The 18057-nt window shown below is 35.0% G+C and overlaps 1 protein-coding gene across 3 annotated transcripts; it reads right to left on the reverse strand.

The window, feature by feature from the left end:
• Positions 1–44: 44 nt before the first annotated feature.
• Positions 45–13162, reverse strand: ple (tyrosine hydroxylase ple). 3 transcript variants are annotated; one of them, XM_087413819.1, is made up of 7 exons: positions 12713–13162; positions 6173–6284; positions 5750–5872; positions 5420–5488; positions 3342–4158; positions 2044–2407; positions 45–1671 (listed from the first exon to the last, which is right to left on the reverse strand). In XM_087413819.1, exons 1-7 carry the CDS (start codon positions 12779–12781, stop codon positions 1504–1506), a joined length of 1722 nt encoding a protein of 573 aa, XP_087269945.1. In that variant the 5' UTR covers positions 12782–13162; the 3' UTR covers positions 45–1503. The 3 variants fall into 3 exon arrangements, with proteins under 3 accessions (XP_087269945.1, XP_011052687.1, XP_011052688.1); XM_011054385.2 differs by having other exon boundaries at positions 3342–4161; positions 12713–13161; XM_011054386.2 differs by lacking the exons at positions 5420–5488; positions 5750–5872 and having other exon boundaries at positions 3342–4161.
• Between the last annotated feature and the right edge of the window lie 4895 nt (positions 13163–18057).

The raw sequence follows: 18057 nt of genomic DNA on the forward strand, positions 1-18057 counted from the left end.
TAATTACAGACGTATCGCGTAAAAAGATAATGACACGTGTAAGATTCATATCTTAATTTTTTATTATGCTCTGAGTACTTTACAATATAATACAAAGGAAACATGTCATAAGTATTGATCGTCTTTATTACAATCTAACAAGGATGGGTTACATGCACGTACACGTATGAGAAAAATATTTCATACGGATCGATGCGATAACACAGCGTGCGCAAGCGGGGACTCGCACTACTCGTTAAATAATATTATCTTTCTAAAGCAATATCGCTTCGTAACTTCTGGAACTGTTTGGGGAACTATTATCTCCAAAGAATTCGATCGAACAAAAAGCGATACAGCGCCCAGATGCGAACTATCTAAGTAAGAACACAACTTAAAGATATTCTTTACGAAATACTGTTTAATTCGATGTAGGTAAATTCTAAATTAAGTGCGACAAGCCAATAAGAACATTTACTGAACGGTCACTTCTTATCGGCTAGTCCAGGAGAACCACCCTTAATTCGCGAAAGAAGAGAATACTGTACGCTCAAGTTTGAACAACAAATTCTATCGCGATGAGGAATCAATCCCGCGAATTCTACAAGTTCTACAAGACTACGATATAATTTTTAGCTACAACCATCTCGCGTTACAACTTTTTTTTGCTAAATAGATTGTACTACGAATTATCGGGGCAGATGCCAGTGTCTGCTGGATTAAGTAAATTCATGTATAACATAGCGTACTAACATAATAATACAATATTATATAATAGAATAGAACGAAATAATAATAATTAATAATTAATAATAATATAATAGTATTTTGAGAATCTTTCATGTGCATGTACGCGCAACTATGGATAAAAAAAACAATTCTATTTATTCAAAGATAATCTTGTGATATGTATTTCCGCTTATTTTGTGTCTTAAGAACAAAAGATTGGACTGTCACAATTTACTTAATTAAGGTGTATGATTATCTTGACGAAACGTACACAATACAAGCTGACATTCGTGTGCATCAAAGTAGAGTAAAGTCACTGTTTATAATCCAGTTTATAATCAGATTCACTGTTTGTAATCAGTGCGCGTACATGCATATAACAACGCAAATGAACGACTTTATACACGAAATGAAGGACGAATTACGCAATAAAAATTATGACAATGAGATGATATGCTCCACCGAACCTGGAAGCTGAAGTTTCGATGCAATTCAAAATATTTTTCTTATTTAAAACAAATAATTCTTTCGCGATGGTCTTATAACTTCCTTAAAATTACTGGTACGCTTTCGAAATATATCATTAAAAGACTCATCAAGCTCTGTTACAATTACTAGGAAGAACGTTTTTTATAGTATAATAATTATCTGCTATTCTTTGATAGATTATCGAAAATTATTGTCACCAAAGAGTTTAAAGATTATTTAATTGGCTAAGTGATCGATTTCGAGGTTCGATGGTTCGCAAAAGGAATAATCGAATCATAAACGAAAACGCGCAAGTTTTTTTCATCCTTACGCAAATTGTCTCGCTTTCATTTTGTTGACGGCATTCATAAGGTGGGTCATTTCGGTATTGAGTTGGGAAAGCATACCCTCCAGTCTATCAACACTGTCAAGGACTTCGACGCGTTGCGTATGCGGATTGAACCTGACCTCGAATGGCCGGCTCATAGTGGCCACCTGTAAGAGAAACCAAGGTTCATGACTAAGCTTATTCTACCAAAGTGAGAAATAACAGTTAGCGGAAATGAACAGGCTACTATTCTTTATTTGCAATAAATGGAAATAAAAAATATTGAAGAAATTAAGAACGAAAAGAAAAAAAGAAGATTACTCTACTTCGCTTCTAATACTTTTGAATTTATCGATAAGTGTACATATAGCAAGAATTAAAAACTTTGGCAAATTGTAGAAAAAAAGAAATTTAATCCGAAAATATTTAAATTTATATTTCGAAATTCATTTCATGGGTTAGGTAATACTGAACACAAAGCATTTACTCAAAACGATTTCATCAAACACATTGGAAATAATTAGCATTTTCGTATTTACCCAACGACGGAATTTCTCCTTAGCATCCTCGAAACTCTCGGCCACATAATATATCGGTTGGTATTCTTGATCTTGATATTTCTGGAGAGCGGTAATTGACGGATCGAAAGCTCGATGTTCGCATTTATCGCTCAATGCGTGCAAGAGTTCACCGTAAGCTGACAACAAGCCAGCACCATAAGCCTTGACTTCAGGACCTTCCTTACATAATCCGAATTCAACCGTGAACCAGTAAATAGTTGATAGCTTCTCGATTTCTTCATCTGAAGCGCCAAGAGACGCTAATCCAATTTCTTGCGAAAATTGAGCGAAACTTGGATCGGCCAAAAGCGGCATATGGCCCAAGAGTTCGTGAATGCAATCTCTGCAAATAAAATAAAACAAACTTAAAGAATATTGCCACGTGCTTGTCTTAAAATTCGTACTCTTAAAATTTATCCATATCCTATTTTTCTATTCGTTTCATATTTAAATTTATTGCTTAGTTAATTTTAAATGTGAAGATTTGTAATTAAATAAGATTTGCAATTTGCAATATTTAAATGCTTAATTTTACATCAACAGTAAAATTTTAATTGCATTAAATAAATTGAACATGCTAAAATTAATTAAAATCCATCAAATAAATGGTACGAACTCAAGGAGCTATTCCATTCTTACAATTTGCAAAGCTATCTAGAGTTCTTGGAAATCATACTGTGACGTGGATCGCTACGCGGAGAAACGAGTTCGTAACTGTGGAACTGAGTTATCAACGCCATCGTGTCGTTAAAAGCCAATTAGAGTTCCATTACGAGCTTAGAGAGGCGCAGTAATTCTATTATCATCGTTCTCTGTGTACCACCGGGTGCAGGTTCCCGTCATAACGCAATATCGATTGCCTTGTAGTTTGACATGAAGGGGCAGCTGTGATGCGGAGTCAGAGCGACCTTTACAATGCCTGATTTTTATGTAAAGATGCGTTGCAGCTTTATGCCTTCGAAGCGATATTTTATCGAGTCTCATTATGAACTAGTCATGTATAGTATGTTCTTTTTATATCTGCATATTTTGCTTATACTGAATTAAAAAAAAGTAAAACGTTTAAAGTTTTAAAATTTTCTGGACAAGATGATTTGCAAATGGCATGTTCAATATATTTAAATTTAATCTTTATCCATTTTTTAGAATAATCTAAATGTAACAGAAACGTTGTTGAAAAGAAGTAACTACTCCAATACTATTCCAATAACTATTTTTTGATCCCGATAAATTCGAACTAATGAAAGTAAAAAATGATAAAAATTAGAAGCACTTACGGTTCGGGAGTGTGATACGGGCTGTTGATGTGGCGGACATATTGGGTGCTCTGGAATATTCTGAAGGCAAGACTGGACAAGAAGTCCCGCGCTGTCAAGAGACCGGCGGCCGGTCGAAGAGTGAATCCTGTGCTCTTCTTTAAGAAATCGCTGACTTCCTGCAACTGTGGTATACGGTGAGACTCGAAGATTCTCTCCTCTTGCAATTTCTTGAAGGTTCTCTGGTATTCCACGCACGCGTGTTTTGGCACCAGGTCCAACACAGTGTTGAAGACGCGTGACCAAGTTTCGTTTTCCGTCTCGGTGTAAGGAATAGAAGGTATCGGATCGCCGTACTTGTAAGCGAAAGCAATTTCGGCAATGACCTTGCGACGAGCGCGATACTCTTTGTCGGCGAAGCCTGGATGATTCATGTCGAGATCCGGCTCGTACTTAGTCATTAGGTGGTTACAATTGTCGAGATCAGAGGCGTGACGGGGAAACCAGGGATCTTTGATGCTGACGGAATTGTCGGCGAGCAGGTTCACGCCGTCCAAGGCCGAGCTTTGTCGTAGATTTCTAATCAACTGCAACAGACTCTGTCTGCTCATGTCAATCTTGACCAAGACCTCGAATTGCAGACCCTCCTTCTTGGAGGGCCGTGATTCAACATGAGTGATCGTGCCCTTGAAATTTTCGATTGTCTTTAGGATCCTGCCTAGAGAGCCGATACCCTCTCGCAATCTCAATACCAGCGCCGCTTTCTGCACGTTGTGCTCGCTATCCGGAGATTCGGCTATAGTTTTCGCGAGCACTACTTCCTCCTCGGTTAATCCAGCATCTGTGAAAAATCGAACATCGTCTAGATTTTTTGCTTGATAATGACATCAAAAATTTTTCTAAATGAACTCAAATTATCCATCAAATAATTTTTGTTAAGATTTCTCTTAAGACATCTCTTAAAAAGATTTTCATCGCAACATGACATTGTTCTTGTGGGACACTAGAATAACTTATTCGTGCACAATTAAAAAAAAAATTAAAATAAATTAAAATAAACTTTAATGTATATCACAACTCATCTTTACATCTCGGTTATAAATCGTAATTCGCAATTCGTTATTTGTTGTCACACTCTTAATTTGACGACTCGACATTAACAACGATTCGCAAATTTTTTCGACAATAGTTCTTTGTTCTCCTATTCGTCTTGATCGAGAAATCAATACGTGTTATACAACTCCTTTGGTTAGACGACAAAGAAACTCATGCAGCTACGGTTAGACGGAAACATAAACCAATGTCGACCTTCTCGATCAATTATTAAAGACACTCTCGGTATATGTCGCGTGATCGAAATAATGCATTACCCGCAGGAAATGCGCATCATCATTTATCTCACAGTTTTATGTAGATTTGACATTTGAGAAAATACAAGCGTTTTGATAGTAGATAAAATAAGGAAAACGCAAATTCGACTTGTAAAACTTTTCTAGAAGCGATTCTTTTTAGGCATGATTTCTTGCAGGTACCCTAAGTGACTTCCGCAGTAATAATCGAGCAATTCAAAGTCCATTTTCGCATAGCGCTTTGCCGTCACGTCGGAAACAGTACCATCTACTTGGTCGCGGGGGCGGCGGAAAAGTGGCAAAAGTAGCCGTCATTGTCGCGGACGCGAACGTGCCGGTGAGATGGAAGGCAATGCGAAAAGGAATAACCGTGTTACACACACACACATTTACTGCGGCCACGCAGGGTCGCTTGTGAAATCTCGAGAAAGGCTCTGCTCCGGTAATACGATTCTAAATGCACAAAGCGGCTTCGGAGGGCGAAGACGGGTTGGAAAAAGACGGAAATAGCTCGGAGACGTAATTCACTTCAAGTGTCAGCACTCGCCCTAGTCGACTGTCGACAATGGCGATCGTTTCACCCTCCATTTATCGTTACTTTCCTATCTTTCCACCGTATATCACGTCACGTGCGTACCCTCTTTGCACGCAATCACCCACTTCCTGTTTTACTTCTATTACGCAATGTGACATTTTGCTAGAGAACACTGGACATAATTATTATTTATCGAAGGGATAGAAGATACGTACCATCATCATCATCATCATCATCATCATCCGGTTTTCCATCACTGTCTGATGAAGCCTCCGCTTTCGCTTCTGAAAGTTACAAGTTTCGTGCTCATGCTATATATATGCAACATTTATGCATTCTTGAATACTTGACGGCAGATGCATTTGACATCAATCAATTTCTCATTATAGTAAACATTATAAAATTATGCACGGAGATTATTACTACATTGAATAAAATTATTATAAAATAATTAATGATGACACTCAATGCAATTATATCCTATGCATATTACGCCTCCAATTATTCAAAGAACGTTATAAAATTGACAACATCTAGATACAAACCTTCCTCCTGCACTGCGCAAACTAATGATTCCACCTGTTCATCATCACTTGATAAAATATCGATGTAATTTTCTTCTTGTCCTTTATCCTTAGTACAAGTAATTGTCTGATCCGCGTTCGTATCTATTCGATAACAAAGAAACACGTCATGCATTAACATGTGCATGCATATACATATATTGCTTCTCTCCGCACTTGTACGACGTTAGCAAAAAGATACGTTTTATTAAAAAAATTTTTTTAATAGTACATTTTTCTAATAAAGGTACATTCAATATCATAATCTTTTATATAGTAAATCATGCGTATATATAGCAAATACAAAAATATTTATACATAAAACATATCTATACATGCAGTAATAGAGATTATATATATGATAGTTAAAAAGAATTAATCATGCCAGACATTCGCAAGACTTACCATTCGCTCGTTGTCGAGCTTCCTCGAGTACACTTTGCTTCGTCTGTTTGACGACGAGCGTTTCAAAACGGGCATCGTCTACGAGGGAACGTCGTCGCGCTGGATATCCGTTCTGAAAATATAAATTAAAAGTTTGATTTTTGTAAAATATCATGATACATTAAATTAATAAGAATATTGCTAAAAATATCTATATCATTTCTGTAATTAAATTCTGAGTGCTGATGTACTATTCTATTGTATGCTGAAGCACAAGCAATTATAGATAGAACTTTAAAGGGCGGATGTCCTTTCGTCTTGAGTCAGGTTCCGTTTTGTGTGATCTGCTCGTGACCACCTTTGACGTGAGACGAAACGGAAATCTAACTCGTCAATTCGACCAAGTGTCACTTAAATCGGATAACGAACAAAAGGCATGGAAATGAATTTTCGCGACTTCCGTCCTGTCGTTGAAGTATAGGAAATGAATTCATTCTATCAGAGATGTAGAAAGAGGCTCGAGTATCGCTTTTGTTCTTAAAAGAAGATAAATTTTATTTTTTTTTATTATCGTTCTCTTAGTTAATATAATTTTGCTTATTTCTTGCAATTTGATGGAAAATTTTTATCTGAGATATTTACATCTTTTCTCAGCTACTTACATCTCTATTTCTCAGCTATTTACATCTCAGCTACATGAATTTTTCAAAGCAAAACTTTATTTCAAATTTTATTTGTGCGCAAAAAAATTAATGTGTAAATCTTAAGAGACAAAGACTTAAAAGACTTAAAATAGACGCTTTTACTTGGCGAAAACAGACAAGCATGCGTTACCAATCATTCAAATTCCTGACTGTCGCCGCGTTGGAGACCCAGTTGCATTTTCCAGCAAAGTCATCGGTTGGCATAGTTTAGAGAAAGCGTTTAGCAATCTCCCTTAACAACGCGTGTCGTTAAGTGGGCCAAGTACTTTACCGATGGAATAGTTGACTATGTCGGGAAATTGCGACACGATGTGATAACACATCAAAGAAACAGCAAATGCATGATAAATCTCATCCCATGGATCGATAAAGTCACAAATTAATTAATGCCTATCGTAAAGCTGTCCGGAGTTGTCGACTATCCATTGCGACTATCGTACGGGAAAGTGACGAATATATGCAAATATTTGTCGACAGCTGATGTACAAGACGGTGACTGTCCGTTCGATGGAAAAAGAATGAAACAGCGCGACGATAACTCGGCAATAAACGATGCGAATGTCCAATCGAGCAAATGGCAGGTACCGTAGGAATGTTGTTTCCGACCTTGTAGAATAGCACGAATGTATGGCCGAAGATGCAAAAGAAACGACCTCGAGTTAGCAAGTCGAGTAATTATCCACTACATGGCGGAGGAGTTGCATCCGTAGATAAACAGGATCTCTCTTTGCACCTTCTCTCATTAATTTTGCTCCGGATATTTGTTCCTATTTTTTTTTTAATATTCTTGAAAAACTATATAATATAGTATAATACAAGTGACACATCTTAATTGAAGCATTAAAAAAGTTGTGCTTTTTTTTAATTTGACTGTGTAACGAGAGTTACTTAAATAATTACTGCAAATAATAGTAGTAGTATAATTAAATCGAGATGTAGATATAGATGTATCCGTGTGAGTCATATAATTTTATGACCATTCATAGTTTCGATTTACCTTATTATCTATTATATAGAAAAGCGTTTCTGTAACATACGCGTCTAACGTAGTGAATGTCGAATAATTACGATGCTAATATGATGTAATGTTTCGTGGATAATATAATATATAACCAAGGTTGATCATTAAAATTGCGCTCTTAAAATCGCATAATTTAGCTCGCTATCTGCCCAATTATTCGAGCGGATTTTGCTATCTCGATTACTTTTTATCTCGATTGATATCTATCTAACAATCATAAAAATCATATTTTATGATTATTCGTTATTTATGATCCTGTTTCAAAATAATAAAAATGCAAACATTAGTAACAAGCTAAGAAGTTATCAAGGAATCTGACATACACTATCTACTGCGTGATATAAATAGTATCTTTAATCTATTATTGTTATTCAATGATTAATTCAGTTCTAAAATGAATCAAAAGAATATGATTTTTAAACACTTGTTTTTAAATTACCAAAAATTACATTTAATATTTTTATAAATCTTTGCATGAAAGAAAAGAACAAAAAATAATGCAGCAAGTTCCTCGATCTGAACACAGCGTGCATAAGGGCGATTAAGAGCGAGCGAAAAAGCACATACCTCGGTGGAACTCCAACGGGCAAAAATAATTTGTCTTTGAGTATTAATTTGAAACTCATAAAACCGCATAAAATCATATAGTTGAATGCGCGGCCGAGATACATAATGCGCCGAGATACACACGCACACATATCGAAATCTCACATTAATATAATCCTTCTCACCCTGAAAGAGAGACAGGTAGCTGCGGTCCAGGCGAAATAACCGGCGTTTAAGCAAAACGATTAGCATAGCAAACTCGTGCTAATACGTGTATAGACGAATACACATGCAGCATGCGCACGCGAGTTGCATGCGCCGAAGGATAGTTGCGAATGCAACGAGTGCATGTGCAGTGAGCCTCCAAAGGCGAATAACGGGTGCAGCGTTCAGGGCCTTTTTCGCGTATCTCTCTCGTTCTTTCTTTCTTAACCGCTCTATACAATCACTTCATATTTATAATATATTCATAATTATCATGCACGAGGCCGGAGATTGATTTTGCAACGGCGACGACATAATCCTGCTTAATATGATCGATCAGCAGTAGCAGCAGCCTTGATACTAAGAGGGGGTGCTATCAGATCTTATTGCGAACTTGCAAATAAGCTCGCGGTAATTTTGTCATGAATTCGCTGAACGCTCTAATGTTATTCTATAAGCGGACTTTTAGCAAGTGGTCGCGTGAACGGATGCTTCTAGGGCAAGGTGATTGGCTTGAGAAAAACAACCTGTAGTCGTGTGCGTATAATCATTAGTGGCCATATTAGAATCCAGAACAAAGCTATCTAGATTTCATTAAAAAAAAAACCGATAATATATTTGCTACAAGTTTAGCTATATAATAATATCTAAAAATAATTTTGTAAAAATTTTGTAAAAATTTAGGTAGCTACAGATCTGAAAGCAATTTTATTGGACCATCAAAATAATTATGTAGCACGCTCAAACTGGTTGCTAGAATGTCGTAACTTTTTGCAATATTGTTCGAGATTCCTACGTAAATATTTTGATGGTCCAATAAAGTTGTTTTCAGATCTGTAGCAACTTAAATTTCTAGATATTTCGGTAAATCTATGTACGATATACCGGTTTTAACATGACTGAAAAGATAATAAAAAATTTTGAACATGTATAAATTGATTAATTAAGATTTCAATTTAGATGGCGAGAACGTGAATCTTTATTTAGTTTATTTAAATTATTCGAATACCCGGAATAACAGAAACGTGAAATAATATCCACATTGGCGACGCGATCGCGGTAGGAAATTTACTCAAGGTCGGTTTACTTTTCACCCCGTCGTTCCTCGTACGATAACTATCGATCGCGTATAGCCGATTCTAGATTCGATCTGGTCCAGTATCTAGATCCGGAGTGTGCGCACGCATAAGTTCCGTTTGAATGAGTCAGACTCGTCATGATCGTCAAATGAATAAAAATCGAAGTTAATACGCGCATAATTCGAAGCGAACAACTGCAATTATATCTGTCTATGTAATCGAGAATATTAAATGTGCCTATGTAGTTACGTGCGTTTACTTCCGAGATTTATCATTTAAAGCAGAAAGACACTACTCGCCGGAATTGAAATCGCCAGATACTCTGGCAGATGCTTTCTATAAAATAACCTAATTGAAAAGAATTTAGATTATTTTGAAGATTTTTTTAATTTTTAAAAATATATAATATTCATAAAATATGTATCTATACGTATATAGAATCAATTTAATTTTTCATTTGCAATTTCTATTTTAATGTAATTTTGAATTTCACTGATTAGTAAGACATCACTCTATGTACATATTAAGGATTTCGGTCCATAGAATTTGCGGAGAAAGCGTAAGATTGTCGTCACATCGAAGTAACGTGGTCTGGTATTTGTACAGATGGAAGCAAATAATAAATTGTACAATACTTCCGAGAGAAGAAGTCCGGGTATCGTTTTGAAAAGAAAGCACTGAACCGAGATTCAAACTCGTCTAGGTATTAATTTTAAAAAACGTTATACTAAAGAATATTAATTTCTCACTTATCGGTAACGATATCCAATGTACATAACATCGTGTTAAATTATGCATGAATGGGGAAGGTAAATTCAGAGAAAACTCTGCGAATCTACGAATCTCTTCGATTAGCATTCGAACTCACAAACAAACATTAGCGATTTGTAAACTGTTTGCAGTAATATTTTTGCATCAATAAATCTCGATTGTTTGAGAAAGTTACGTAGGTATAGTCGAAAAGCTCAAAGTCGATTACGATGTATGTTTAACACGATTATTAAAGAGATAAGTATAAGCGATATCACGTGAGAAATAAGATGTAGATCTTGCTGGTTATTTTTGCGCTGTTGCAAAATTTCGCAAATTGTCGTTATAAATACACGTACGGAGAAAAAAAAAAGCGAATAACCTCGTAAAGGTGTTGATTATGAATTGTCATATGACTTATTGGACGTAAATAAGGTAGAAACAGAATCGGCCTTGCCATCATAATCCACGATGCGTTATACACGCGACGGAAAAACGCAGCAACCTCGAAAAAGTATCGATTAAAATCTATTAGTGTGCGATCTTGGGGAAAAAATACAGTTACGTGAGTTCTCGCGAGCTATAATTTGCAAAGCAGACGGATATATCTACAGTATATATTAAAAAATTACACGATTCCAGCTAATATTACATACTCGAGAATGACTACAGTCGATAATTGTAAGTTTCAGCAAACGATAAAACCGTTTACAATTATTTATTCCTATCTTGTTATTATATTCATCGCCGTGGGATATATGCAAATACAATTTTATTCATCAAATAGAAGTAGAAGTGCAAATATTTGCGAGAGAAAGAGGGTGGTGCGAAAATAATTTTGCATAACGCTAGAAGGAAAGATACTATTTGTCTTTCGTCATGAGAATTGCCGGTTTCTCCCAACCGCTGCGTCTTCCTATAATCGAAAACAGCTGACTCGTGACCGACTACTTCCTCATAATCTTGTTGGACTTACGCTCCTTCAACAGATTAAATTTTTCGTGCTCGCTGTAAGTGCCATATCTTGTTGCATCAGTTGCTTGAATCGATTCTTGATCTTATGCAAATTTACATATATCGGGCAATGAACGGCAATGATTATTTCTTTGTGTCATCTTATTATGACGTTTTCTGACAACTTCAAGAGAAAGAAAACTCTTTGTTATGAACAGATTCGCAACGGCCAAATAACATCAAAATTTTTATCAATTATTCTGCGATGCAATTGAAATGTTCGTGTACTATTTATATGTTTTACATAAATTTGTTTAAGATATTTTTTTTTTATTATTCTAATAAATGGCTAGATTTGACGAATAACTTAAAAATAAGAATTTATTCCAGACCGGTTTTAGATTATTAAAATAGAACACGTGAAAAATTTTAGAATCAAATTTATACAAAATGTGACCTCGACAATTAAATATTCATTAATATGATATTGTGACAAGGTCAATAACATTGTATAAACAACGTATTTACTTTAAACACAGCGCATTTACTTTCTCTGCGCGAAGACTCTTCGCCGGGCCTACGTGAAAATTTCACTTGCATTCGTCTCCGGTTATTAAGATTGAGAAAGAACACATACCGACACACATGCATCTTTAAGCGATTTTCTGACGCAATTTTTTTATCCATTTCGAAATGTGCCGTTAGCTAGAAAAATCTCGAGAACTACAAAAGCAAACATGAAACACTACGTATAGAAATTGTATAATTAAGCCAGAGCGCATGGCATAGTAGCCGTGAGACACTCGTGTCTTTGTAATGAATGCAAAGTGCACGTAATTTCATATAATTCGATAAATAATATACTGTTGCATGTACAATAAGATCAAGTTCTGCAATTACGTTTGTCGAAATATATGAATTCACGTTAAGAAACTAGGATGACATTTTCAGCGACATTCGTACATATAACATTCGGTGATTTAAATGAACGACTGAATTCGCGCGCTCACTAAGATCTTTATGATCGAACCTGTTGCTTTTGACATGTACATGAATAGAACAATAGAAGTACTTTGACAGTAGCAAATGTAAAAATTTTTTACAAATAGACAGATTGATCAACACGATTTTTTGATTGAGAAACATAAATATACAGAAACAAAGTAGTATTTTTATACAAAAACTTTTTTTTATATAATATGTAATATTTTGCGGTTGAAAGTTTATTTTTTGTATAACTGACACTTTCAAAATTTTCTCGATTTTTGCAATACTTTTATCATTATTTTAAAATAAGACTTACTTCAATACTGTAAGACTTCTTGATGGCGAACATTTCGCGGTTCTTCTGAGCGGCTGCGACTGCCATCATATCTTCTTTATCACTCCTTTTTCTAGCGATTAATTTGGATACTTTTTTCTTTGCTCGATGGTCAATCGACTTGAGCGTCTTTCAATCGTCAGTCCTCGGCCTGATAGTACTCACTGCCAATGCGGTAGATGATGTGCGTAAGCTCTTCACTGCCGCTTGTGAGAAATTACACGAATGGATTCCCCGTTGAGCGCGCGTTTTTCGATTTTAATATCCCGATGTGCTTCGGCTACGTCCTCTTCAGCCTCGATCCGTCCGATCTGCTACGGTTCGACTACGATAAACGACGAGGACGTCGGCGACGACAACGAGCCTCTACTACTTAAGTCCGCTTTGGACGGAGCGTACGAGCGAATGCGTCTACGGGGCGGATTGCCGCCGCATATAAACGTTGCCTCCCTTCACCGCCTGCTAATGTCGGGGTCAGGGGTGCCCCCACCCTATCGTCGTTTCGGGTGGTCCACCAGCAGCAGCCGCCGCTACCACCACCGCCGTCGCCGTCGCTGCCGTCACAGCGCCGCTGGCACTGCCATTGACGAAGACCACGACGATCATGAGGGGATTCCTTGCCTAGTTGCTGATACTTTCGTATCTCGTATTGGATATCCCGTAAGGCACTATCGCACACCTTTCATTCACGATAACGGAATGTCCCATTACGCAGGCGATGATAAGAAGTTACCAAATAGGGGTTCTGACATAGTTACAAGTAATTGGTCTTTCTCCACGTACTGTTGAATTTGCTAACATGTTCGGTATAATGCTTTACAGAGAATAATGCATTGTCTGAGAATTTCTACAAGAATATATTGAATATAAATATACAAATATATTATCTCGATATTAAGATTAGTTACATTTTAAATTAATAAGAATAATTATTAAAATAATTTCAAGAAAGTTTAAGTAATAATTCTTGATTCTTCGCTGCTAAAAAAAACGTCATATTATGAAAAACGTGCCTTTCAAAATCGATATGGAAACAAACTTTGTGCAGAACACGCAAATGCAAATGGAACGAATGATCAAGTTACCAATATCGTTTTCTGGATTCGGCGTATTTATAACTTGTGCTTAAAATAGAATATTTATCTCGGCGAATTGACGTATCCGAAAAGGAGACATTTAAAAATGTAATGATATAAATTATTATATAATTATTATTATGTAGATTATAAAAAAAATTATACGTTAAATAGTATACAGTTATCTCCGTTTGAAAAGACAAAATTTGAAAACTATATATAAGTTAAACTGTATATAAGTTGATTATAGATATTTCTGAAATTAAATGCTCACCTTCCCGGTTCTCAAATTTGCATAGAGTTTTAGTTCAATATTGTATGTCGTAAACAAAGTTCGGTCAGATAAATTAAACAGGCAGTTTTTACCTTATAGTTAAAAAAAAAAGATACGTGGGTAATTTACCGCTTGACGTCGCTTTTCCTCTAGGTTTGCGTAAACCATACATTAAAGGTCAAACCGCGCGCGGTGATCGGTTTTGCGTCCGCGTCGTGTCGTCGGAACTAACTCCTCGCAAATGTGACGTTCGCGCGATTACGCGTGTTCAATCCTCGGTAACAATCCTGCCATTACATTCGATCGTCACTTCTGTGCGTCAACGCGTTCACGTGCGTACGTATGCACGTAATGCACGCATGCACGCACGAGGCGAATGATCGCGCGTGCAATCGAGTGATCGTTTGGAGAAAGATCTTACGAGAGAAAAGGCACGTGTTAGCTTTTTTATAGCTTTCTAGAGATATAACTGCGAACGGTCCGGCCTCTGACGTGCGTTTGTCGACAATGGTGCATTTGATAGGCGTGTCAACATTATTATAATGAATATTTAATAGCGGCGACACGATCGCCAATATCGTTAAAAACCTGCTTCTCATAATATACATAATAACACGATGTATACATCATAAGTGTAAACGAAAATAGAAAAATATTGAATTTATATATGCACAGCGTTGTATAACAGAGATCCAGAGACTTCAGAAATTTGATTATTCTTGATTAATAGCCGCGCGAGATCATTCAAATAGTATTTCCTAAAAAAACTTATCGATTAAAAGTGAAGATTGATGAGAAGGAAACCGTGCATGTATTATTTAAATCAATGATCGAAAAAATACGTCTCTATATATCTGGCACACATATATAATGCGTAGACATTAAATTAAAATAGTAACGTTCTCGATCGTTATGATTAAGATTCAGGAATAATACACAATACAAGAACGATTTAAAAATAATCCTATAAAAATTTGTATATAATGAAATTAATGTGGAAGAAACTATATTATACAGAATTGTCTGATATTAGTAGTCTTATATATTGATATTCGATGTTTTTCGTTTGTCGATAAACAAATTTTAAGATTAGATCTTTTCAAACATTACGAAAATGGTGCGTAATATTTTTAATCGATGGCTGATTCCGTGACAACCCATCAATTTATTAGCATATTTATGAAATTTCCTCAGACGTCATTCAGGTATGGTAGGAGCACATGTCGACGTCACGAATCGCGTTGCCTGAAGGCACGAATAACTGGGGACTCCCGAGTGGCCGAGTTGAATTCTACTGATCTCCTTAGCAGCCAATCCGGTTCCAAAGTGTGGATTCCCAGACTGGGAGTTTCCAAGAGTAATCTTCCGAGCAAAAGAACCGTTCGCAGCATCGGTGAATCATGTTCCTAATAACGCGATAATGTAACTCGTGGATTCATTAGTGCTTTCACTTTGCATCGTAAACATTCTTTACCATTCTATATCAGGGGAAGTACGCTGTAATGTGGACTTTACGCTATCTAAACAAATTAATGATGTTATGCAGTTAATGATTTACAATATATATCGGCTATATATCGGCTATATATCGGCTATATATTGGCTATATATCGGCTATTCAATAAACACATCGACATATTAATCGACTTTACTCTCAAGGGTCACTAAGCAATCGATATGGGCTATCAATTAATGAGAAAGAAATATGCGTAGACATTGTTGATTATACATGAAGAGGATAATTCCGCAGTATTTTTATACAATAAAAGCGATAAATAATATGCAAATATCTAGTTGCATAATCATAATGAATAAATGGGAATAAACCGACTTAAGTAAAATGTTAATAAATTTATAAGTCCGGGAAAATAATTCGGCACGCAATTCGAAAAGACTACAATATGGTATATATGCAAGTACATATATAGTATATATTAGTAATTTAAGATTGAATTATTTAAAGCAATAAAGATCCAGCTTCGATCGTAATAGGCATTTTAAATTTCTAGTATTGATTGTGTTTCTCACATATGCGATCTAAAATAAAGATTCTTAAAATGTTAAATTAGCGTTTGGAAAATAGCGAAATTCATACATATTTATATTCTTTCTATTTTTTCTTAAAATTTTGTAAATTTTCATGGTTAACACTACTTTTTATTGTAGCCAACTATATATTTTTTTAAAGATAAGTAAAACACATAAGTGTTTCGCTTTATCTTAATAAATTTTTTTCTAAACATTATAGAATCGAAATTATAGATCTTAATATTTGTGCTGTTTCTGTAAACAGAATTTTACTACAAAAAAATTTAAATCATAGCACAAAATAAACATGTTTACCTACTTATTTAAAACTAATCATACATTATTAACTGCATAATTGTTTATTGAATAGCCGATGTATATCTGCATTTATTCCTAGAATAATTACACTATCAAAATAATAACGGAAATGAGCAGTTAAATAATTGAGTCATTGCTGTTCAAGATTTGTAAAGATGATACTTAAAAAACTTAAGCAGTAATCGAATTGATCAATCACAGAAGAAATCTTCTGGTAAGGCTATGACATAAACAGTAGTAAATTTAACATATTGATTTCCTTTTACTGTTTATGACTTATTGCTTCAGTTTTATTGTATGCAGTAAACAAATCTACATTTTTTTATTTGTTATTGCTTATGTTATTGTTTTATGTCTCACTGTCTGTGATTGGCTTACTGCTTAAGTTTTACTGTCTTGCGTCTTTCTGTGTGTTATAGCTTTTAATTTTGGACATCGGCATTTTATGTCTATTTTTTCCTTTTCCTTAATGGAGATAGAAATAAAAGGAAGGCGTATAAACGTCACATTTCAAGTTAATACTCATTGTCAGATTTAAGTCAATGGTATATATATCTATATAGAAATACGTAGTAGGACGCGCGCGCGCGTAAGCAATATATTTTATTTGCTATTGTTTACGTTATTGCCTTATGTTCTCTACTGTGATTGACCGATTCTGTACTTACATCTTACTGCCTTATACTTTTCTCTATGTGACTTTTACAAATCTTGAATAGTATCGAATTAAATAATTAATAAATATAAATTGTAAATAAAATAATAATTAACGATATCTAAGAACGAAATACAATTATAAAAAATAGAACAAGAGTTTAAATTTGAAAGTTTAAACCTTGATTTAAAAATTCCGATTATGCATTTTAAACTTTATCTGAAAGATTTCGGTAAACTTTTTCGAAATGTGATTAATAGTTGATCTCATTTTAAAAATTATTAAACTAAGTAACTTTCGACTATATGTCTCGATGTAGAAGAATTATTACTAGCCTTTAGCCAATGAGATAAATTATTTTTAGGCAAAACAAATTCTAAAGACAAAAGATTTAATTGTTTCCGAAATTATATTTCATGTCGTGAGATCCTTGCGATAGATGTTATTAGACTGTTTACAAAAAACCTAAAATTTAATACATATTAGTGTGTATTTTAACAATACATTTTTATTAAATTTTATTATAATAATAAGATATATTTTTATGACGAAATACGGTTTTCTTATTTTCGCGGAACGTATCAAATACGGAAACATATTAATGCGGTTTAAATTATAGGTTCACGATCGGATATATACACGCATACATATATCATCTGTATATATATATATATATATATATATATATATATATATACATATATACGAGCTATTTACCGCCATTATATCAAATGTGAGACGCGAGCTTACTTTCATGTATCAAGGCCGCTCCGCATGTTGCTCCGGAGACGGAATGGCACTTGCTGTATGTCAGGACTTACGTGATTGTGATCCAAACCGTAATTAAGCATTTCATAAGTTTCGAACTGATTAAACGAGTGGATTAGAACGATGAGAGTGGGCCCGAAAAGATTAAAAATAATCAACTTACATTAATATATGAACAAATGATTGAAATAATTTACAATCATTTATT

The sequence above is a fragment of the Acromyrmex echinatior genome, chromosome 15 (assembly GCF_024713525.1).
Source record: "Acromyrmex echinatior isolate Ae372 chromosome 15, ASM2471352v2, whole genome shotgun sequence".
NCBI lineage: Eukaryota > Metazoa > Arthropoda > Insecta > Hymenoptera > Formicidae > Acromyrmex > Acromyrmex echinatior.